The sequence below is a fragment of the Alternaria incomplexa genome (assembly GCF_024043165.1).
Source record: "Alternaria incomplexa strain BMP 0042 chromosome Unknown scaffold_4, whole genome shotgun sequence".
In the NCBI taxonomy this organism is placed as follows: Eukaryota; Fungi; Ascomycota; class Dothideomycetes; order Pleosporales; family Pleosporaceae; genus Alternaria; species Alternaria incomplexa.
The window spans coordinates 650146-673608 of record NW_026249853.1 but is presented as its reverse complement, the minus strand read 5'-3'; the positions used below and the strand labels follow the sequence as shown (position 1 = coordinate 673608).

The 23463-nt window shown below is 52.4% G+C and overlaps 6 protein-coding genes across 6 annotated transcripts; 2 read left to right on the top strand and 4 right to left on the bottom strand.

Annotated features, from left to right (window-relative positions):
- Positions 1-325: 325 nt before the first annotated feature.
- On the bottom strand, positions 326-2776 carry J4E90_003418 (uncharacterized protein; the record flags this gene model as incomplete). The annotated part of the gene is made up of 1 exon (XM_051432988.1): positions 326-2776. One exon carries the CDS (start codon positions 2774-2776, stop codon positions 326-328), a length of 2451 nt encoding a protein of 816 aa, XP_051292886.1.
- Positions 2777-3331: 555 nt separating this feature from the next.
- J4E90_003417 (uncharacterized protein) lies at positions 3332-5596 on the bottom strand (the record flags this gene model as incomplete). The annotated part of the gene is made up of 5 exons (XM_051432987.1): positions 3332-3918; positions 3969-4638; positions 4690-4783; positions 4836-4861; positions 5021-5596. 5 exons carry the CDS (start codon positions 5594-5596, stop codon positions 3332-3334), a joined length of 1953 nt encoding a protein of 650 aa, XP_051292885.1.
- A 1061-nt stretch (positions 5597-6657) lies between these two features.
- Positions 6658-9297, bottom strand: J4E90_003416 (uncharacterized protein; the record flags this gene model as incomplete). The annotated part of the gene is made up of 1 exon (XM_051432986.1): positions 6658-9297. One exon carries the CDS (start codon positions 9295-9297, stop codon positions 6658-6660), a length of 2640 nt encoding a protein of 879 aa, XP_051292884.1.
- Positions 9298-14168: 4871 nt separating this feature from the next.
- On the bottom strand, positions 14169-16648 carry J4E90_003415 (uncharacterized protein; the record flags this gene model as incomplete). The annotated part of the gene is made up of 2 exons (XM_051432985.1): positions 14169-16340; positions 16385-16648. The coding sequence occupies 2 exons, from the start codon at positions 16646-16648 to the stop codon at positions 14169-14171; spliced, it is 2436 nt and encodes an 811-aa protein (XP_051292883.1).
- A 228-nt stretch (positions 16649-16876) lies between these two features.
- Positions 16877-17680, top strand: J4E90_003414 (uncharacterized protein; the record flags this gene model as incomplete). The annotated part of the gene is made up of 5 exons (XM_051432984.1): positions 16877-17063; positions 17121-17247; positions 17296-17337; positions 17385-17430; positions 17483-17680. 5 exons carry the CDS (start codon positions 16877-16879, stop codon positions 17678-17680), a joined length of 600 nt encoding a protein of 199 aa, XP_051292882.1.
- A 337-nt stretch (positions 17681-18017) lies between these two features.
- On the top strand, positions 18018-21516 carry J4E90_003413 (uncharacterized protein; the record flags this gene model as incomplete). Its single annotated transcript, XM_051432983.1, has 3 exons — positions 18018-18050; positions 18101-18169; positions 18226-21516. 3 exons carry the CDS (start codon positions 18018-18020, stop codon positions 21514-21516), a joined length of 3393 nt encoding a protein of 1130 aa, XP_051292881.1.
- Positions 21517-23463: the final 1947 nt, after the last annotated feature.

The following is a 23463-nucleotide window of genomic DNA, read 5'->3' as shown; positions in this document are numbered from 1 at the left end:
TGCTGCACATTTATATTGCGCTGATCTCATTGGCTCTGACGCGTTCCAGCGCGACCAGATGCTAGACATTGTCACACCTATTGTGCGAATGTAACCTACTACTACCCGCAATCTTGTTTTTCAGAATTGTCTCGCGAGATGGACGCTGCGTTTTTCCACTCACAATAGTACGAAGATGATGCCATCCCGATTGCAAGCCCGTGTCAGCCTCCGGCCAAGGACCCTCGCCCTCTTTAGCAGCAACTCGTTATTCGCGCGAGACTGATGATAGCGTACACCTCGCTGGGGTAAGATAACAAACCGCGTGTTGTTTATATCGACAACCTTATTGTTGGTTGAACATCGAGCCGTCCCAACCATACGCGCGAGTCAGTCTTGCACCCAACGTCCGCATCATGGCAAGCGACATCTCGTTGCCCGGATGAGGCTCATGGAAACAGATGCCCTTGTCAAGACCTCTGTCCTGTCTGAGCTGCTCCGATGGAGTGAACTGCCACGCAGAACCTTGCATTTGTTCAGCGGAGAAGCCGAGATGGGTCATCGTCGTGCGAAGAGCCGTCCACTTGGTCACTCCCGGTACTTCGTCCTCATCTGGGATGAAGAATAGCGCTTTGAGGACCTTGTATGAGTTGTCTCCGAGACGGGCCCAAGGTCGGCGAGGATCGACAAACGTATCAGGAGCAAGCTCATCTTCAAACTCAAGCTCGTCGGCGGGCACCGCGGCAGCTGCCCCACGGGTCTTGTCTTTTGCTTTCTTGGTGATGGCAAATTTGTCCAGGTTTCCGGTAATTTCTTTCGATGGATCGTGGAAGATCTGAGACACCGGCTGAAGTTCGAGGATATCATCCGCCGAGAGAGGACCGATCTTTTTCTCGGAACGACCGTCTACCCACGCTTTTGTTCGACGCATAGCACCGCGCTCTTCAAGAAGACGCTGTAAGGTTTCCTGATCCTCGCCTCCAGAAAGGTTCCGGAAATCTGTATCGAAGCCTTTCCAGAACCTGTCCAAATTGGCCTCCGCCTTACGCAGCGCATCAATGACCTTCTTCTTCCGCCTACTTTCTTCGTAAGGATACGTGAACTTTCCATCGGAAGGATCACCAAGTTCTGGGGAAGTAATAAACCCAGTATCCATGGCCGCTACGAGGACACGGTCCCACACCTGCAAGGGCTCAGCCACATGTGAGTTGACCCTGGCTTTGACGCTTTCGGTCACTGCTAGCATCTTCCAGACTTTGAAGTTCCACGGTTGGAGTTCAAGGAGATGTGAGCACTCCGTCAGAACCGAGAGCCGTGTAATGGCCTCTTTGATTGGCGTGCTAAGCAGGTCTCGTACTTTGGGCTTCTTTTGAAGGAAAGTCTCTAAGATATCAAGACGTACTCGGATGTCAACGAAAGAGGTGGTATGCTCGCTCTTGTTGTTGAGTTCACCACATAACTCTTGAAGAAGAAGGCAAATCTCCTTCTTGTTCTGATCTTTCATGAAGTTCTTGTGTGCTGACAGGTGTGATCCGGTTGACAGCGGAAGCCTCACAAACTGCGATCGAAGTTCTTCGCTAGCCGAATATTGACTCATTTCTTCGAGAACATCTCGCTTCATGAGCTCGAGTAGCACGTGGAACGACTGGATAGCCTCCACGAGTTCTTCGGGTTCGAGTGACCAGGCGCGCACACCTTTCGGGTGGAGAGAGAAGAGTTCACCGATACGCCGAGCATAAGCGTCAAGTTGATCCCAACATATCAGCCGTCGGTGACGACGAGCCACTAGAACGTTTAGGGTGCTAGCGATGAAGTCTTTGCTCTTGATATTAGGATGCGCTTTGCCCAAGCGATCGGCCACCTGAGCAACGTCGTGGCCGACAGCACTGGTATAGGCTTTTTCGAACTGCGCTGGATCTTCGCGAAGTTGCCAAATCTCGTCCTTGGCCGTATTAGCTGCGTCGGACGTCCAGCGGCGTAGTCTGTGTAGATGAAGACCATGGCGACCACGGTAAGGTGTCATGGCAGTAGCCTCGGAGAACGCAATGTCCTTATCCTCTTCATCAATGATGTTCAGCGCGTCAGGCTCTGGGTCATCGATCTCAGTGTCGAGTAGTTTCAAATGATCCGACAAGATAATCCGAACGCACTGGAGCAGGAAAGAGTAGAGGAACTGTTGAGCGTGTAGAACTTGAAGACCATTGCCAAGGGCTAAGCCAAATCCATCGTCTACGAAGTCCATAGCCTCAGTGACACTCTCAAATTCTTCTGATTCGCCGTAGTCGTTACTATCAGAGAGGCGGACCACATGTGAGGGCGCGCGATACTCGTCCGTAAAGCCCAAAGGCATGAATAGGCGCTCGGTTGTGGCAAACGTATGAGGCGGCTGACGACTACGAGCCTCGACTAGAGCTGAGAGTGTTGTCTTGTCGCCCAAGTCCTCAAGGTTGATGAACGGTAGGGTTCGTTCCAAAGAAGGTACACCAGAAAAGGCTACCAGGGAGTGGTAGCCGTCCTTGCTAAAGCACTCGGGACGATGACATCTGGGAATATCAGGGTATACTCGCTGGAGTATTCCCGCTCGTTGGTGCGCTTTTTCTGCAGCCCAGCGTGTTGCGAAAACCCCTGACTGTGGTGACAGGATGTTGCGTAGCTGGATCTGTTTGTGAACGATTTCGGCTCCAAGGTTCTTAGTGTAGTACGTGATATCGCCGATGGGGTAGCCAGCTGTCAAGTTGGGGTTGTGAATGATAGCGAGGATCTCGTTCAGGCTCCTGGTTGGGGCGGAATTGGACATGTTGAGAGTGACTATTTGCCTCTCGTGAAGGCCAGTGGCAGTGGGAGATATCTTCTGGCAATGACCGGATAGATCTTCTGATGATCGTTATGTATATAATACCAAAACTCTTAAAGCGAGTAGATATACACATTGTGGGTAATAGTGAATTCGACAGGCACCAAAGAGGTGGCGGCCTTGCATTGCGACAATAGCGCCGTCTACCCCTCCTGAGGGCGACCCGCTGCTCGGAGGGGGTGGATAATTTAACTGATCTTGCACTAGTTCTACGGTTATTGGTGCTTGTGTATAGTCGAGAAGAAAACACCAAAGAGAAGTGTTCAGTCATTCTTACAGAGGTAGTAAACAAGGACGAAGGCAGATACCCTGGCAACAGCAATCGCAGTGCAAGCGCTGCTAGGCATGACTTGAACAGGTAAACTGTCTCTCCTAAAATGAAAGTAATCGCCGCAGATACCCAAGATAACGACCGAAAAAAACCCGTTAAAGCGAGACTGAAAGAAAAGGGCTTGCCAACTTTCCAAAACGGAGCAGCCGGGTCGAGCAATCGTATGCTCAAGCAGCAGCACACACCACGTTGACTCCATGACCTGCAACAGTATCGATGACACCCTCAGCATCCAAAGCTTCAAACAAGCCGACGAATGTAGCCGTCCACTCACGTCCTCCATCTCCGGCGCCTCGATTGAAGACGAAGTCTTGGACTCCGCCGCCAGCACCACCAAGGTCTTGCTTTAGTCTCGCGCCATCGTCGTCTGCCCATCCTGCCCCCCATACAGTATACTCCCCACCACCGAACGACGGTTTGACGCTGCAGCCAGCCGATGCGGACTCTGGCTCGGGAGCCGGTACAACTGGGGGGGTTGCAGGCATGTATTCAAGACAGTCACTGGATCCGGTACCATCGTCCTCACTACTTACCTCCGGGTAACAGTCGTATCTGACGCGATGTGCGTCTTCATCTGCTCCATTCCAGATCATGCGAACCTCGGTCCCTGATTTATGCACCCAGCTTGACTTGTCGGACTTGAGGTATTCACGAATCGCTTTGACTCGCTCAATTCCGGTTGAGTCACGGAACTCGGAAGGGATATCCTCCATTCCTAAGTATGTCGCAATAAGTCCTCCAACAGCAGGAGCAGCTATATGTATAGTTAGCGATCCTATCATGGGTACGGGCAAAGTAGCTTACCGACGGAGGTGCCCTGGAAGGTTTCACTTCTGCTGTCCCTCGTAAGAGAAAAGACCAGGTTGCCAGGCGCGTAAATAGATAGCTGAGGTCCCCCCTGCGAGTCTTCGACTCGATCTCCCGAGATTTTCGCGGCACCGACATTGATGATGGGCGTCATATCCGGATGTTCCAAAACCTGCGGCAGCAAATCGATGTCCTCGCGTGTGCCCTCATCTGCATCACGCTCATTGCCCGCTGCAAGGACGACTGGTGTGCCAAGTGCAATGATGTCGTTGATTGCGTTCAAGAAATCTCTTCCTCTCTCGGTTTTCAAAGCCTGGTCGCGCGTAGTGGACCCAGGAACGGCTTGAGAAACCACGACAACACTCTTGAGAGCTCGACCTTTGTCGCGTATGTCGGCGAAAGCGATTTTCAACCCTACGAGGAGATCATCGGCGGTATGGAGTATCTTGACAGGGACAATCTTGGCTTGCTTAGCTATGCCATATCGTTTCCCCGCAGCTTTACAAGCCATCATTGTACCGTGTGAGCCTTCCGCAGGAGTGCCTTCAGGTGGTGCGTCGTCATCTGTGTCTCTCGACTGCCCCTTCAACTTGGAGGCTTCGGTCTGTAGAATGTCCTCTACATCAACGACGAGTTCGTGTTTATCCTTGAGGTTGCCCTGGCGCGTCTGAGTCAGCGTAGTCTAGAGGCACACAGTAGAGCCACGAACATTAGTTACGCCAACTGCCACACCCTGGTCAATGACGTATATCCAAGTGCCCTTTCCGGCGTTGGCATCGTAGATGAAGCTTTTCAGGTTACCACCCAAGCCACTAGGAAGCTTAGTCAGCTGTCGCAGTGATTTCAAGGTTTTACCACACTTACTCGTACCTGCTGTCCTCCATCAAATCCTTCGTGGCTCTTTGTTGTCTCTTCCAAGTGATCGATCTCTTCGCGATCATCTTTGTTGGGTCGTACAATGATGATGATAACTCGTCGTTGCCAGTGAGATTGGAATAGTGCGATGTATCTCTAGAAACAGCTCGGCATTTGATGAGCGGCAGCGATACATGTAATTCTGGGAGGATGCCGGGATGCTGCGTAACTTCCAAAACGCCCTCTGGACTCAAATCTAGCGGGCCCCATCTCAGTCCTCCGTAACACGTGAGCTCATAGATATCCTCCCCAGGCTTGGTCTTGGTCTTGAGGTACGCGAAAATCTTTGCATTCTCCTCGGTGGCATCCGGATCCTTGGCTACTGCCCAATATGTTGGCGGTTTTGGAGGTACCTTCCTCTTCGTGAATCTCAGTTTCCGCTCCTCGTAGCTCACACCGGGGATATCGATGTCGCTCCAACCCCGGAGATCATCAATCGTCTCGCCTTCGATCAGGGACAACTTCCAACACGGCTTTCCATTGGAATCGTGGGTTTTTTCGACACGATCTCCGTAGAAAGCCTCTAAGTTGCACTCAGTCTCTTCATCCTGGCGATCACGACTGAATTCATCGGTGGATGGGTATACGAAGACAGTGGCTGTAATTGGTTCCACGTTCGAAGAGATGTCGACCTCCCTGTTGTTCCCGTCAGGAGACGGACTTGCAATGACCGCTGGTATCAACGCAAGGAACAAGAAGCGAAAGCGCATGATGTGAAATTGATGGAACAAAGTTCTTGGGACAAAATGTATGGAGGAGTTTGGTAGTAAAAAGATTGTGGGATCTTTGAGATGTGAGATGGCTCAATGGAAGATAGCAACAGTTCAATGTGTGCCCGCTCTTATAGACATATTGCGACGCTCGAGATTACGATCCTGCTATACTTGGAGTTTTACTTCGCCGTCTTGATGTCCAAAGAAAGACCATGTTCAAACGTAGAAGTCGGCGCCTAGGAGCTATGACAGCATACCTGTCTTGAGCACTATCCATGATGAGGTCGCTTTGGACCTGATTCGAATGAAGCACAATGAATCTGCGACCGGAATCGACGACAACCGATGCAAACTTGTGGCGGCGGCACCTACTGTCGACGAAGAAGTGGGGGGAAAGTGATGTGGTTCTGTGCCGTAATGTGAGCTCATTTTACCCTAGGCGATTATGTCAGACAGCAAGACCGACGTGATTGGCCCACTGTGGCCCCACTCTGACACGCCCCAAAATAGAGAAGGCTCACTCATTTGCACTTGCATCTGAATCCTTCTCTCCGCCTTGCGTAGAGATAATTCAGGTGCATGGCACAGCAGCTTCGCGTGCGTTGAACTCGATGGCAATGTCAATTTGTAACGGACTACTGCCGTCAACAATGTGCCGCTGGCGCTGGCACTCATCAAGGTAGTACGAAGTCAGTCCGATGGCAGTCACCATGAATGGTACTTCAGGTAAATCGAGATCACTTTTCCGGGGCGTTTAGGGTCATCGCAATGCAGATAGTCACCGAGAACTGGCCAAATAATGGAAAGGATAACATTGAGCTACTGACGTCCGATATCTCCACAGATGATTACATGCCTACGTAATTTCTTCTAGCATAATGTTTGACCTTGCACCCATCCAGCGCCGACCCATCGACCCATCGACCCGTCTACCATCTGTCTAGATCTTGAGTAAGATTCTTAGACCCAGAGTCTATGAACGCCGTAACCGTGAATGACACCCCAACACAAGTGCGACGAATAGGGTTTCCTCTACATCATCCTTCAGGAAGAGATATTCAAGCGAGCTGAAACATATCACCTCTCCAGCCGTACGTCCTCGCAAGACGCCGACCGAAGCGTCGAGCCCATGTGAAAGGCAGCTTGTGTGTCGGGTGAGGCTCATGGAACTGGATGGGCTGCTCTACATCTAGGTTTCGCGGGGTGAACTGCCAGGCGGAGCCTTGCAGCTTCTGCGCGGCGAATCCAGTAGCTACCATGGCGTATAGGAAGTCGTGCCAGGGAATATCACCAGGATGGTCGCGCGAAAGTGGTGAATGGAACAGGACTCTGAAGACTTTGTGTGCGCGCTTATCGAGATGGAAGGTCGGTTGTTCGTCGATGATGGCGGGAGTAGCTGGCATGTCAAGGTTGTTCTCGTGACCATGTTCGGTGTTGAGGGCTGCCAGACCGTGTGATTTTGCTTTCTTGGTATTGCTCAGGTTGATCTTGTCAAATGCGCCGGTAACCTGCCTTGTAGGGTCGTGGAGGTCGTTGGATATTGGAATGTATACGTATTCGACGGGTGTAGATGGCTCCGAAGTATCGTCGGGCTCGACCCAGAGCGGTGTGCGCTGTAGTTCACGCTCCTTAATCAAACTGGAGACTATTTCGTGAGGCGTAGTACCGGTACATTCCCTGAAGCGAACGTCTGCGGCATGCCAGAACGCATCCAAGGCCGCCTCCGCACTCCTGAGGTTTTCGACGTTCATCCTGCTTCGGCGCTTGTTGATCGGATAGCGGAATTTTGCGCCTGGCTTTCCGAGATCAGCGAGGTTGGTTCCCTCGAAGGTTGTGTTCAACGTTGATTGCCACCTAGAGAGGTTGATAGCATAGGCTGTTATGAGCTCCGTCTGTCGCTGTTTGGCTAAGTACTGAACTCGCTTTGCCCATGGTAGGAAGAAGCTGAGTTGACGAAGACATTCCGAGACTATGGACAGCTTGGAAAGGAGTGAGGCTGCGAACGGGGAGGTCAAGTTTCTCGCTCGCTCATTGTTTTGCAATAGATTGTCCAGTGTCTCCACTAGAGTGTGCACCTTTAACGACTGTCGGACAGGCGGCTCCCAAAGATACTTGAAAAGAGTGAGAACACGCTCCAGATCTTTGTCTCGTTTGCGACTACCTTTGCCGGTGAATTTGATGCCCACCACCATATCCTCAACACTGTGATCGCATTCTTGGGAGAAATAAGCGCGAATTTCCAAAGAGGATGACCAGGCTACCCTCAGCTCTTGTATGATTTCCAATTGGAAGAATTCCAGAAAAGACCAAGCTTTAACAAGTGACTCTGAGAAGTCTTCTGGGAGCTCTTCATTGCTACCAAAATTCTCAAATCCAAGCTCGTGTTTGTATAGCAACCTGAAGCGGTTCAGCTCGGAGATATGTTGTCGCAGTTCGTTCCACATGAACAGGTCAATGTAGCAGTCGGTGGCCACACCATGTAATACACGAGGCCAAAGAACTTCGTCGCGCGCACTCTTATGTGTTTGCTTGCAACGAATACCTGGCAGTAGCTCCGGCCGATGTTCTTTGTATTCAAGTGTAAACTCTCGAAAGTATCCCGGATCCTCTCGGAGCAGCCAAATGTGATCTTCAGCCGCGTTTTGGCATGCAGATACCAGTGCTTCAAGTCGGCCGAGATCCGCTAATGTAGGCACCCGATAACATGCTTCTCGTACGATGGCGTTGAGCGAGGTGAAGTCCTGATCGCTGCAAGTCAAAGCTGGAGGCTCGGACGGATTTGCAGCATCTTTGTACAGCCCATATAACTCTTCGCACGATCGCTTGATGATAGCTGATTGTACCATAGTGTTATCCGCCAAGATTTCGCCAACACACAGCAGAAGGAACTCAAGTATGGCCGTCTGCATCCACACAATGTGTGAGCCAGGTAGAGGATGTATGGTATCTCCTCTACCCATCGATTCAGCGGCCTCTGCTTCCGTATCCCATTCGTAGATCTGGCCGTATCCGAGGTTGTTGAGCCCCATAGTAAACTTTGTCTTCTCAAGAAGCGCTGGCCGTAGGTGTATCAGAGGGGCCAACTCGTAATCCAGAAAGGCAAATTTCCACATTGCATGTCGGCCACGTGCGTTGAGAAGGATGAGCAGTGGGTTCGGCTTGGTGAGGTCCTCGAGGTTGAGATAGGGGAAGGCGTACTGCGCCAGCCCATGCGAATGCCTCTGGTGTGGGCACGCATTGAGAACGGACCTGTCGATATCGGGGCGATGGTTCTTTGGTAGCTGTGTTGGCCAAGCCTTCTCGAGGATCGCTTTCCGCTGCGCCTTAGACTTCTTGAGCCAACGCGCGCGAATCTCACCTTCGAACTTGACGATGATGAAACACAGAGTTGTCCAAATGATAAGGTTAACCACCACAGCATCACACTCTGCATTGACGATGTGCTCCACCGGGGCCATAATAGCTTTCTCCCAGCATAACGGTTCCTTCTGTCTGTCGTTGTCGCATGGATCGTCTTCTGGGCAGCCGAAGAAATGGTGTACGTGGTCGAAGTAGTGGAAGATACCTGCTCTTGTGAATGTAAGACCGCCAGATCTTGTACCCTTGAGTAGCGCCTGGCGCAGTGTCTCCGAGGCTTCGGGTTCGGGCAAAGATTTGAGAGATTGCAGCCACTGCCGGTACTGATCGGCCGACTCCATGCTCGATGTGCGATGGTGCTGCAAGATTTAGAGCTTCCAAAAGAGAGGCGAGAAGATTAAAAGAGATTGCATCGTTGTGCGCAGACATAGAAGAGAACGACTCTAGGCTGCAGCACCGCTTCTCACGTAAAGGCGCAAGTGAGAGGGATTTTTTTGCTCAACTCGCAACAGCAAACGGGCGCCAGGCGGGCGCTCTCATACCGCTACATCACTGCGCTCACCAATGCGACGACATGGTCTTGCATCAATGGCAAAGACCATGCTGCTGAGCTAACTGCGCAAAGCTACATGTCTCTACCTGATATCGTCTGCCGGAGCAAACATATCAGAATCGATCACTATTGACGTTTGGTGGTTGAAGTGAGTCCAGCGGGTAGGTCGGTCGTGGTCCCTGTAGGTGTCGCTTCCCTCGACTACCAGAACCCACCCAAGGAAGGTGTGCCTGTTGACGCGAAGCCTCGTTCCCCTCTCTTTACACCCCGACTACGACCTACTCCACTTTCTCTCACTTTCTTTCGTCGCGTCGTCGATCAAGTTGCGGTGAAAGCCCTTCAACAGTCGGTCAGATAACGCGCGGAATATCGTCGGGACGCTGCAGACGATCGGGAAACCACAGCGACATTTCCAAACCACCATCTCGCTAATGGCACAACCCGCTTTCGGATGCGACACAAATTTACGTATGCGCGACGCGGCGCGGCGTCGTACGACTTGCCCTCCGCGGTCCCGGTGAGCAACGTTGCGCAGTATAGCGGGGGGAAGTTTGTTCCGCCCAGGGCCAAGGCAAGGACGAGGATCAATTTCCCCAGATCAGGCTATACGCCAGTCCGGGGAAAGCGGGCGGCGAGGATAAGGCTTGGACGAAACATGTCGGATGTTGCCAAAGAGCAATGGCTACGTCGTATTACCAACGATGAAACGACGTTGAGGTCGCGTTAGCTCGCGTCTAACCCGCGGCTTCCATGGCTTCCTATTCGGCGTCTCGACAATATGATGCCATGACAGGCGAGCTTGGCTCAGGCTATTGCTAGACACGAAGAAGCAAAGAAAGTTCGCGCCAGGAATAGTCGCCCGGTAATAATGTCGATATATTCAACGACAACATGGACTCATGGTTCGGATGATGCGGAGAGAAAACTGTTTGCAGAGGACGCGTCGCGCATCGAGATCGCAACGCGACTGGCGCTGACACGAGTTTTGGCGGCGCCAGACCTGTTCGATCAGTCTTCGATCAGCGATTCCTTGGACCTTTGGCGAGAACAACTTGGATTAGCCTTGCGCAGGGCGGCCAACGCAGGACGGAGAGAGGTCTGAGATCTGAGATGTCACTCTTCTGCCGCAATTTCGACCGGTAGAAAAGGGGCGGCACGATGGCACAAACGTCAGTGACGCCTTGGTCGTGACACCTGTCGGCTCGAGCGTCCTTCCAACAGCGTTCTCGAAGCCTCATTCCAGCCGGGCAACCGTTGCATTGCAGAGATTATTTTCCGCGTCGCAACCCAAAACGGCTTGCCTATCTGGGTGTGTCCGACACACAGGGAGCATGAGTTGATGATAAGCGGTAGAAAAAGCCGTTGCGAATGCCAAAGGCTATGCCTGGATGGGCATCAAGAAATCAAGCAGTAATGCGCATCCCGCTGATCAAAGGTGGAGAAACAAAGTTCCAGACGCCTCGTCTTCCTTTTCGAGTGGGCGAATCCCAGCCTGCTGGTATCCGGGGAATGCAGCCCGGAAGCTCCACTTACCCCATCTTGCTCTGCCGCAAGCCCTCGCGTGGGATGTGCATACACTTGCATATCGGACAAGCGGTCAGAGAATTGACTTGTTCGGTCCGGCTTTGATGATGCCTTGCTTGCGACAGCCGCCCAAAGGACACTGTGGTGTCTTGCTGGCCCACGTCATACGCTTGTCGGCTCCTACCCGCGGACCGCCGCCGTGTATCGCAAGGTATTGGTTTGCTGGTTCGGGCCGTCTACGATACAGCGATAGGCATCCTTTCTTTACCCAGCAAGCTCCTGATGCCGTCGAGGAATGCGTAGGAGGCTGCAGAAGGGCCTGAGGGTTTGTGCGCCTTGTTTGTCGCATCCTCGCTTCGAGAACATCGTCTCAGACACGTCGATGATGACAGGACGCCTCAGAACAGCCTTGATTCTGCGACCCTGGAACAGGATCAGGGCGTGGGGTGGACTCTGCGCGCCAGGTGCAACGATGGTTGCGAAGCAAGGAGTTGCAACCGTCCGCTTCCCCGTGTTGCCGCCGCATTTGATTGCTGATTATACTTTTGCTTTTAGCTCAAAACGTATGGCCCTTCCGAGATTCCGTTACTACCCTGGCTAATGATGCGAGTCAGGGTTTGTCTTTTCGGCGGTGAATAGCGATCGTATCAGTACTTTGGTCTTGTACTCCGTCTTGTATAAGAGAGCTACCCCCTTCGGCGCGGTATCGCCCTCTCCAACACATCGCAAAGTACAACTCAGCCCAAAGCCCAATACTACTTGACACTCAAAAACCACATCTACGTCAAACCTCTTTGCTTTCTTCAAACACACCACCAAAGCATTCCTCACACACGAGCCTTCTACAACACCGAACTTGTGTAACACGCCTCGCCCAGTGACACGCACCTACCAAAAAGTAAGCCCAGCCCCCTACGCAACACTCTTCCCCATACCCGAGCACCTCAAGTCCGGGGCTCCGCCAAATCTGGCGGCCCTGCATGGCCAACGCACAAACCACACATCAGCCCTGTCGCAAACAGCCCCTCGCCCTCAGCGCATTCTACCCTGATATATTAAATCTGACTCACCCTTCCTTAGGCTCACACCCCCGTCTTCGTAACCGAGTCAGCCCCCCGAAGTTTTAGTTGTTGTCACAGCCCGAGACAGCACATCACATATCTTTTGCGCCTTCCCCCGAGCGAAACTTGCAGTTCCTACCCTGCATTGCACCAGCGCATCAATACTTCCGGCCCGTACCAGCTTTTCGGCTTCCGTTGCGAACTATCTAATCGACTGTTCCGGACACCCTCCATTTTACCCGCCAGTCTTCCTTGCTACTCCCTACAAGACTCATCCTCGTCTACGTACCGAGTACATCGATCTACAAAACCGAATCACCCTTCAACTTCACAAAACCACACAAACAACCACCAAAATGCCCGCCTCAGCAGCCTCCGCATTCAACCCCCGCCAGCGCCTCTCCATCTTCACAAACTCAACTCTCGGTCACGATGTCAGCGCAGCTTTCAAGGCGTCTTCTAGCCTGAGCTCGCGATCCATGGAGGTCAACGAGACCCCCGCACCACCGCCATCGCCCGTCGACTTCAGCTTCCCCAGCACACCAGCCGACAGCCGGAGGGGTAGCTCGGGCTCGAACTAGAGCGCCTCGCTCTTCTTCCTCTTCTTACTTCTTTGCACTTAGCGGGCTTGGTTTGGGTACTTGATGTGGCGTTGGATGCTTCGGGTTGTACATTGACACGTCTTTTTTGCGCGTTGACCGCCGCGTGTCTTGATTCTTGGTTTCACAGTATTCTTCACCACTCTTTGTTTTGCTTCTTATTCCCCTTTGACTTTGGCAACTTGCAATACTATACTATATTTTGGCACATTTTTCTTGGAGGAGGAGTTAGATGTGGGTTCCTGGGCAGACGGCTACATGGCCGCGAGGCTGGATGGCTTTTACTATTCGGTAACGAGATATGCATCAATCAACTATATACCCAACTTCACACTCATTTGCTACGCGTTCTCATCCCTCGAATGACATTATTGAACACTTTTCATTTCACGTAAAACGCAACGTGTCCTTCGAACACCGTCATCAGAAACTACTCGGTAAACACGCAAAACAACACATCCATCAAACGACGTCACGACAGACTATGAAGCTCACTCATAACACAAAGTGACCCCCAGACAACGTCATAAACCCCTTCCCACTCCCATACCACGACCCCCCAGTCTCTCCAACAAACTTCACTAGTCCACACTGCCGAAACAGACGGACAGGTCTCTTTAGAACAAGCAATCAACCCTGAACTTCATACCCAAACTCAGCGTGTATCCGCCCACGCTACGCTACGACATCATACTGGTCATAGTAGCCTACGGTCGACATCATAACACCCTACCACCCCACATCATAACCTCGCACTACCCCCACACTACGCGGACGACCTCCACACTATATACCCCAACTACCCCAACTACCGCCACACTATTTTCCCTGAATCTTACACTGCATCTATCCCTGATTCTATTCCTAAATTCTCCATCCCACTCCAACGTCATCACCCATCCAACACCGTCTCGTCAGCACTCCGTGACTCACAAGGTAGCCCAGTCAGCAGTAGCGGTACTTGTACTTGAGGGAAACAGCTTACTATCCATCGCACGGTCGGTTGGTGTTCCCTTTGGGTCATGTCCCGTGCCTGGCCCGAGGCGAATGTTTCCCGGGAAACGTGAGTGAGGTGAGATTGGGATGGGCTTACCTGAGATTCTGGGCGTGGGCGTTAAGTGTTGGATGATGAATGTAGGATAAGCAAGATGATAGGGTTTCGTGGATGTTGGTGGAAGTGAGTGTATGAAAGTCTTTTCGCGTGTGAATCATTCGTGGGGTGGGGAATGGATGTCATGGTGAAACGAAGGGTAGTGTGGGTGTGAAGTCATTCGGCTCTTTACTCGGTGCGTTGGAATGCTATATCGTGGATGAGTATAGTAGCGAAGGGAGTGATCCTCCTATCTTGGAAAGGTAAAAGATTGCACTAGTCTTGCTTGGTATCTGTACATCGTATTTTATACATAGATGAACGCAAAGGCCATATTGCGAGCTGCAGGTAACTACTCGCCTCTCATAGTCCGACTTCAATTATCTCACGGCGTTGCCTGTGCCATCTCAGTCGTAAGTGCATCCTCTACTGCCTCGATACTATTGTCGTCCTTGCGTTTCGCCCTCCGTAGAAAATTGGAAGGAGCATCATGATTCGACTGGAGCCCAGCATACTTCCTAATCCTCGGCGCCCCCTTCTCACCCATTACAATCGGCTCCTCATTCTTGGCAAAGTGCTTAGAGATAGTAACACCTTCGGGAGTCTCTGATCCGACTCTCCTAAAGATACTCACATCTTCCGGGCGACTCGCTCTCAGCTCTTTGATTTTCAGACTCAGTCCAGCTTGTGAACGCTTTGGACCGGTATCTTTGCGTAGACGCAGGAGTTCCGGGGTACCTTGCAGTGGGGTTCCAGCTTTGATGGCGGAGTCGACGGCGTATTTGAGGTCGGATTCGTATTCTGAGGCTGAGTCCATCATCTCGTGGATGCTGACCCAGTTCTGGAATCGGAGTTCATCGAGAGGTATGCCGGTGGTGCTCGTTGGGAGCTGCTCTGGTGAGTCGGGTGCGGGTGGCGGTAGAGGTGGCTGGTGCGGGTCAAGGGTGAACTCGTCGTACACTGCCCGTAGATCCTCCATATTGCTTAGAGAAGGATGTTCGGGATCCAAATGCATGTACAATGGGGAGTTGCGGAGATCGAGTGGTTGGCCGGACATGACGACAGCTTCGATATTCTTCATCTGAGCCTTGAGTGCGTCTAACTCTGCAGTCAGATCTTCCATGTTCGTGTATTGGTAGACTTCGTGGAGTGATGATGGAGTCTCGGGCATCTCGATCTGCTGGATGAGATAGCGCTCGGTGCTGTCGCTGATGGCATATGGCAACTTCAAGATCTGGCTTCGGAAGAAGTCGCCCAGGCCAGCTCTTCTGCAAGCTTTGGTGAAGGTAATCCAATCCTCAAACGAGATCTGTGCACTGTCCGCTTCGGCTGTCAACACAATGTTCGACCAGTACTCCTTGACCATATTTTTGTCTTTGAGCAAGCCAGCCGTCGTCAAGGCTGTTCTTTTTCCAATCAGCCCAAATCTGAGACCAGCCGCTGCCATGTCTTGAAGAGTAGTTTCCAGTAGACTTGGAACACGCAGTTTGCCCGAGATGGAGATTAGAGCCTCGAATGGCTGAAGGCTAGGTGGCATGCCAGCTTGTATCAGCTCAGACAGCATCTGATGCGCTGTGGCAACAAGGGTGTCACGCATCTTCGCAGCTTCTCCAGTGTAGTCTTCACCCGGGATGGGTTCTGGCAAGATTTGTTCGAAGGCGCGGAAAAGAGAACCCACGTGGATACTTTCAATATTTCCTCCGGCTTCTAGGTGCCCATATATCGCATTTGCGATGGCGCGAAGTAGCATGAGTCGATCGGCCATGGATTGCGAGGCTTTCATCGCAGCTCGCAGCTTTGTGACGAGGGCGGTGACATGTGTCGGCCTCATGGCGATGCCAGCTCGGCAGGCTATCATGAAGGCTGTGTAGCCCTCGGATATAGGCCTCTCCGTCATGAAGAGTTCAAAGTAGCGTGGCGGGGTCTGTGTGGGGTATATGCGCAGTGCCGTGTCCAAGGCCAGATAGGCATTCTTCCAATCACGCGCCAGCATACGTGCCGTGAGTATACCTTGGAGGAGAATGGTAGGGATGCCGGAGATTGTAGTGAGTCGGGTTCGGTCGGGGACGATGGCGTCGGGAGAGAGATGGTACTCGGCGAAGGTGCCAGGGAAGCGCTTCAGTCCTTCGGAGTAGAGATTCTCCATGTCTGGCAGGCTCATAAGTCGTCCATATGCCATGAGCTCAATCGCTGCACCATAGGCAGCTTGCGACACGTGCTGCTCGTCCTGTTCGACCAGCCACTGCCAGAGGGCATACCCCTCACCGAAGCGCTTGCAGTCCTTGTAGATGCCGAACAGGTGGACGTAGGCGTAAGGATGGGGCTCGAGCTTTCCTCTGCGTAAATCGCTCACTACCTGCTGGACGAATGGGAAGATTTCGTCTCGCTTGGCTGGAGTGTTTTCGTTTCGTAGGCGAACGTGCAGGACTTGGGTGATGCGCCGGGTGTCGTAGGCAGTGAAGAGGCCTGCTGCGAGCAGTGTGGGGTAGCATTCCATGACATGCTGGACATCTCGGAGGTCGCAGGCTTGTCGGAATTTCCTGACTAGGCGGAGTTGCTGGTGTTGTGAGCGCAGCCTCGAGAAGCTGTGATGAGTCTTACCTCTTGTTCTTCCTCGGATAGAGCGGGGGGTCTGGTCCCCAACTTCCCTTGTTTGTGATCAATTTTCCTGATCAAGCTTTTCTTCTTCTTTGCCGTCTTCGTTGTCTTTGCAGTCGCAAACGTCGCCCTCTGCAAGCGTGGGCATGGCGGGCACTGTACTGATGCCGCTGCGGCGGGTACAGCAGTGCGGAGAAGACGAGGCGCAAGGAATGGCGCTGATGGACACACGAGAGACGCGAGCGAAGTGCGCGATATTCTGTGCATAGTTGCGGTATGGCGTCTTAAATGTTTGGGATGCGCCCGCTGCGGTCGTCGGTCGCATCCTCTCAAAAGTTCAGACGACGCGCTAGGCCCAGGCCCAGGCCCACGACCTCCGTGATTGGCCGCTTCTCCGCAAGCAGACACCTGTGCTGTCTCCCAAAACCCCCCACCGCGTCAACAACAGCGCCGACCCATTGACGCCTACTCGATCCAATCCGCACTTCCTCCGCCATGTCGCGCCCGCTTTCTCTTTTCAGCGTCCAGGCGATCCTGGTCCTCGCCATCGACGACGGCTCCCGCATCCTCACCAAGTACTACTCGAACCCGCACCCGCCAGCCGGCCACCAGAATGACTACCCCGGCCAGATCGCGTACAAGACGGTGAAGGACCAGAAGGCCTTTGAGAAAGGACTGCTGGGTGGGTACATCACGTGGTTGTAAAGCTACCGGCCTGTTCGTCTGACACGTTGCACAGAGAAGACGGCCAAACAGACGACGGACATCATATTATATGACGGCAAGGTCATTGTCTTCAAGATGGAGTCAGACGTCATGCTCTACGTGGTTGGAAGCGCGGACGAGAACGAAGTCTTGCTATACAGGTACGGTCATGGCACGACGGAGTGCTGGGCTGGAGCTAACATGTCCAGCGTCGTTCTTGCGTTAAGAGACTCTCTCAACATCCTCCTCAAGTACGTCTACCTCGGACTGTCCCATCGACTCATCTAATACGTCGCAGGAACTCGGTCGACAAGCGCACCGTCATTGAGAACTATGACCTCGTGGTGCGTAACAGTAGCCACGACTCCCATATCTTGCTTCGACTGACCTTCGTAGTCCCTCGCCGTAGACGAGCTCGTAGACGACGGCATCATCCTCGAAACCGACCCCGTCATTGTTGCCTCGCGTGTCAGCAAGCCCCCGGCGCAAGACATGACCTCGATGAAGAACATCGATCTCTCGGAACAAGGCTTCTTGAACGCGTGGGAGTTTGGTAAGCGACAGCTGGCTGAGAGGATACGGCAAGGCCTTTAGGCACATTCTGTTTGCTGGGCATGGCGTTGTCGGAGTTTGGGATAAAATGCGTGTGGCATTGCGACTAGTATGGCCCGGACCGTGGCGCACGTAGAGTAGGTAGCGCAGCGCACAGATAAAGATCCGATGAATGCATTCAGCTTCTACTGACGCCTCGGACAGAGTGTGAATTCTACTAAGCAAAAGTGAAGAGGGTTGTTAGTAAGCGTCCGGGCCAGGAACCATGTCCATTTTCCCATGACCCTTGCAAACGCGCTACTCGCACACCTTCGTCATCGCCGCAGCCCACCATCAATCGCCGACCCCACTAACCACAGACTCTTCACACAGCACCACCATGAAGCAAAGGTTTTCCAGCTTAGACGTCAAGGTGAGCACTTCACAGTTTCCCAATGCAAACATCCAGCTAACAGTGAATAGGTCATAGCCCACGAGCTCTCCGCAAAACTCACCTCACTGCGAGTCACCAATGTCTATGACTTGAGCTCGGTATGCTTCGACTGCCTGACACACCACCCCCTAGAGTCATGTGCTGACACACACAGCGAATCTTTCTCATCAAATTCCACAAGCCCGACCACCGCGAACAGCTCCTCATCGATTCCGGCTTCCGCTGCCATCTTACCGAATATGCGCGAACTACGGCCGCTGCGCCTTCTGGCTTTGTCGCAAAGCTGCGCAAATACCTGAAGACTAGGCGAATCACATCCATCACCCAGATCGGCACCGACCGCATCCTCGAGTTCCAATTCTCCGATGGATTATACAGACTGTACTTGGAGTTCTACGCTGGCGGCAACATTGTTTTGACAGACGCGGATCTGAATGTCTTGTCTCTACTCCGCAATGTAGACGAAGGCGAGGAACACGAAAGGCTCAGGGTCGGTCTGAAATACAACCTCACCCTGCGACAGAACTATGGTGGCGCCCCAGAGCTTACCAAGGATCGAGTGCGCCAGGGGCTGCAAAAGGCGGTCGATAAACAACAGGATCAGCCCGCAGCGACAGGGAAGAAAGCGAAGAAGGCAGGAAAGGATTCGTTGAGGAAGGCACTCGCCGTTTCAATCACGGAGTGCCCCCCTCTGTTGGTAGACCATGCGCTGCACATCGCGAACTTTGATTCAACGCTCAAGCCGGAGGAAGTACTCGCTGACGACACTCTTTTGGAAAAGCTTGTCGTGGTGCTCCAGAACGCAAGAAAGATCACGGACGAGATCACTACACCAGACCAGATCAAGGGCTTCATCCTCGCCAAGCCAAACCCCTCTGCACCTCCGGCCGATGACGAAGTCTCCGAGAAATCGAGAGTCCTCTATGACGACTTCCATCCTTTCCGTCCGGCGCAATTCGAGAACTCGGACTACACCTTCTTAGAATTCGACGGATTCAACAAAGCCGTGGATGAGTTCTTCTCCTCGATAGAAGGACAGAAGCTGGAATCAAAGTTGACCGAGCGCGAACAACAGGCCAAGAAGAAGCTGGAAAAGGCGCGCAAAGAGCATGAAGACCGAATCGGTGGATTGCAGCAAGTGCAAAACCTCAACTTCCGTAAAGCAGAAGCGATCTTGGCGAATGTACATCGTGTTACGGAAGCTACCGAAGCCGTCAATGGGTTGATCAGACAAGGCATGGACTGGGTTGACATCGCGCGTTTGATCGAGCGTGAACAGAACTCTGGAAACGCAGTCGCACAGCTCATTAAGCTACCACTAAAGCTGCATGAGAATACGGTCACGCTACTGCTGGATGAGACCAACTGGGAAGAGGGAGGAGACGAAGAAGATGAGGGCAATGAGACAAGTTCTGTCAGCGAAGACACCGACGATGAAGACGAGGCCCCTAAGAAGAAAGCCCCTACCCCAGCCGTATCCGCTCGGCCTCAATTGGCTATCGACATCGACCTCGCTTTGACCGCTTGGGCGAACTCAACCGAGTACTTTGACCAAAAGAAGACAGCCGCTGACAAAGAAGACCGCACACTGCAAGCATCAACCAGGGCGTTGAAGAGTCACGAAAAGAAGGTAAACGAGGACCTGAAGAAGGGTTTGAAGCAGGAGAAGGAGGTGTTGCGACCAGTGCGCAAGCAGCAATGGTTTGAGAAGTTCATATACTTCATTTCCTCTGACGGCTATCTGGTCCTTGGGGGTAAAGATGCTCAGCAGAACGAGATTATTTACCGACGCTTTCTACGTAAGGGAGACGTGTACGTTCATGCCGATATCAAGGGAGCGATGCCGATGATCATCAAAAACAAGCCCGATACGCCTGACGCTCCCATTCCTCCATCGACACTCTCGCAAGCAGGCAACCTCTGCATCTGTTCATCTGAGGCATGGGATTCTAAGGCAGTAATGTCAGCTTGGTGGGTTCGCAGCGATCAAGTCAGCAAAACGGGCCAGACCGGGGAGTTTCTTCCTGCTGGCATGTTCAATGTCAAGGGCAAAAAGGAATTCCTACCACCTGCTCAGCTGGTCGTTGGTCTTGCTGTGATGTTTGAGATTAGCGATTCAAGCAAGGCCAATCACCACAAACATCGTTTGCAAGACACTGCGGTGTCTGCCGCGGAGATGGACAATGAACCCGCAGACGAATCGAAGACAGCAGAGGCGTCAAAGACCGACAACAGCGATGACGATGAGGACTTCCCAGACGCCAAGATCGATTCAGATTCAGAAGACGACTTCCCCGATGCCAAAATGGAGCAGACTGAAGAGAGCGAAGCCGAATCTGAGGCTGCGGCACCAAGGAGCAATCCTCTCCAATCCAGAACAGCAGACGCTAAGGACGACTCCGACGATGAGGATGAGCCGGCAGCTGCTAAGGATGATGACGAGTACGCCATGTCTGGTGGTAGAAATGGTTCCGCTCTGAACGAAGAGCCTCAAGAAGACGCAGGCTCTGTAGCAGATACTGAGCGGGCGCCAAAGTCCACTGGGAAGCGACAGTTGTCTGCAAGGGAACGTCGCCTTGCAAGGAAGGGCCAACTACAAGACTTGCCTCAGGTCCCATCTGACGCAAAGCCTGCAGCTGATGATGCTGATGAAGACGACAACTCATCGGCAGAAGACGGTAGCGCAAAGAGTCCGCCTAAAGCACCCGGCACAGTGACGACGCAAAACAACAAGCCAAAGAACGCCCCACTGCCTCGAGGCAAGCGCGCAAAAGCAAAGAAGCAGGCCGCAAAGTACGCCGCACAAGACGAAGAAGACCGTGAATTAGCAATGCGCCTATTGGGTTCCAAATCCGGGCAGCAGGCCGCCGAAGCGGCTGCTCAAGAGAAGCGTCAGAAGGAAGAGCAAGCACAAGCTGACAAGCAACGGCGTCGAGACCAGCATCTGCGTGCCCAAGCCGCAGGGAAAGCAGCTGAAGAAGCACGCCTACGCGCCCTCGAGAACGCGGAAGACGACGACGAAGGCGATGAAGTCCTAAAGACAAACCTGCAGAACCTCGACGCGTTCACAGGCCGCCCCCTACCCAACGACGAACTCCTCACCGCCATACCCGTATGCGCACCCTGGTCGGCCCTCTCCACCTACAAATACAAAGCCAAGATCCAGCCCGGCTCTACCAAGCGCGGTAAAGCAGTGAAAGAGGTCCTTGCTATTTGGGATCACGCTGGGAAGGACGCCAAGGCGCTGGATAAGACTAGTCAGGATGTTGAGCGTATTTGGCCCAAGGAGATTGAGATGATACGCGGGTGGAAGGAGACAGAAGTAGTGGGTGTTGTACCGGTCAGTAAGGTACGGGTCATGATCGCTGGTGGCCGCCGGGGTGCCGATATCGCGAAGGGGAAGAAGAAGAGTGCAAGGGGCGGGAGGGGTTCGAAGAAGAAGTGAGTGACATAAGCGATTGCATGGTGACGCGGGGAGGTATTCAATGTATTCTGTGAGCGATATCTGTGAGTGCATGGTGAAGCGGCGAGGTATTCAACGTTTTCTGTCACTGATGTTTGTATGAGTGATAGGTGACTGTGACGCCGACAACGCCTCGACTCATTGAAGGTTGACTCCTGTGAAGACGATGTAGGCTTATAAGAATCTTCTCCTCGCGCTCAACGGTGGTCTCTATACTCCACTACCCGTACTACCAGTTCGATATACCATCTCAACCTACCCACCGTACCATCTCAAACCAAGCATATCACCTCAAACCAAGTGTACCGTCTCAAACCAAGCATCCCATCTCAACCCAAGCATACTGTCTCAACCCAAGCATACCATCGCTACTCACTGTACTATCTAATCAGCTATCTAAGCCTGTCAATCTTCATTGTATCAGAGAACGTGAGAAAGCTAGTACAAGTCGGGAATCTCCTTCACCCTCACCACATCGAGCGCACCTCCCTACGCTGCTAGCAGTGTAGCTGCTTTCACTTCGCAGACGATCGAATGGCATCTAATAACCAGGATCCTCCCGCAGAAGACGTGCATTCAAGCCAAGTCGAGGGAACGCAGAGCAATAGCAGAGTTACGGCCAAATGCTACTCCTGCTGTGATTGCAAAGCAGAATTTACTAAAGAGGGCATGGGTACAGCATGTCCCATGTGCCATCATGGAAGATGCTCTAGATGCGCGAAAGCAAGATTATAACTTTATCTCTCTTCATCTTCCATGTTTATATCGTTTGATGGTTAGGTAGCATAGCAGAAGAGAGTTTGTGGCATGCAGACAGTCGAGATAATACGACATTGATTTCTTTGGTAAATTTTGTTCATTTTTAATCCTTCTTCGCACATGAATTGAGCCTCTAGATTTTTTGGGCTGGGCTATCGTGGTCTTTGCCGGATGTACTGCATGAATGATCTGCACTACATAGTACAGCCGATCGCTAGTGACACGATGCGGCACAGCAAACGCAGATATCACGAGGCCCATGTCAGACTCGGATTACTTCAAACCAGAGCACCCTGGATATACTCCTGCTTCTGCGCGACTAATTCTCGTATCTGGATGTTCCTTCCTGACACATCGAAGAAGGGAAATTACCTCGTTAGCGAGGATGACGTCATATGTTCCGTGCGTCACCTGTGAAAGCCTTCTGGTGAGACCTCACGAATCCGTTCTCGACAAATCTCCGGTTCATTACACCTACCACAACCTGGTCAACACAGCCACGGAATGCCCTCTCTGCTTCTGGATTCTGAAATGGCTCGACTCTTTTCGCGACGGGCCCAAAGCAGAACTCGCCGAAACTGGTGAAGTACGCGCAACCCTACACCCAGGGGAATATGAGGACGAAGAAGATGAATACGATCAAGAGAACCCTGAAGTCTCTGGCACGCTAAGAATTGGCATCGAACTATGGTCAATCCAGTCAACCAAATTAGTGGCATCGTTTGCTCTACTCCTACGAGGTCTCATCAAGGGTTCAAACGGTTACCAGGCAGTAACCCAGATGTGCAACGATCTTTTCCGCAGGACACTTATACCTGCCACCGCAAAACCAGTAGCAACAACCACGCGCGATCCAGAATGTTGGATGCAAGTACGGGCTTGGCTACGCGAATGCATGGAGAACCACACGTTGTGTCGTCGTCGTCTTGTCCTCCCGGGATGTGAGCGTACGACATGTTTCAACCCGACTCGTCTGATAGACATCCGAAATACAAAAACCCAATTCCTCGTCGAAACTAGGGAATGGAACTCTGCGGAACCGGTTCGATACGTTACACTTAGTCATCGATGGGCAGCACACCAGATGCCAAAGCTAACCCGCTCTAACCTCGCGGAGCTGATGGTGAACATCGATGCAAACACACTCCCGCCAGTGTTCAAAGACGCGAT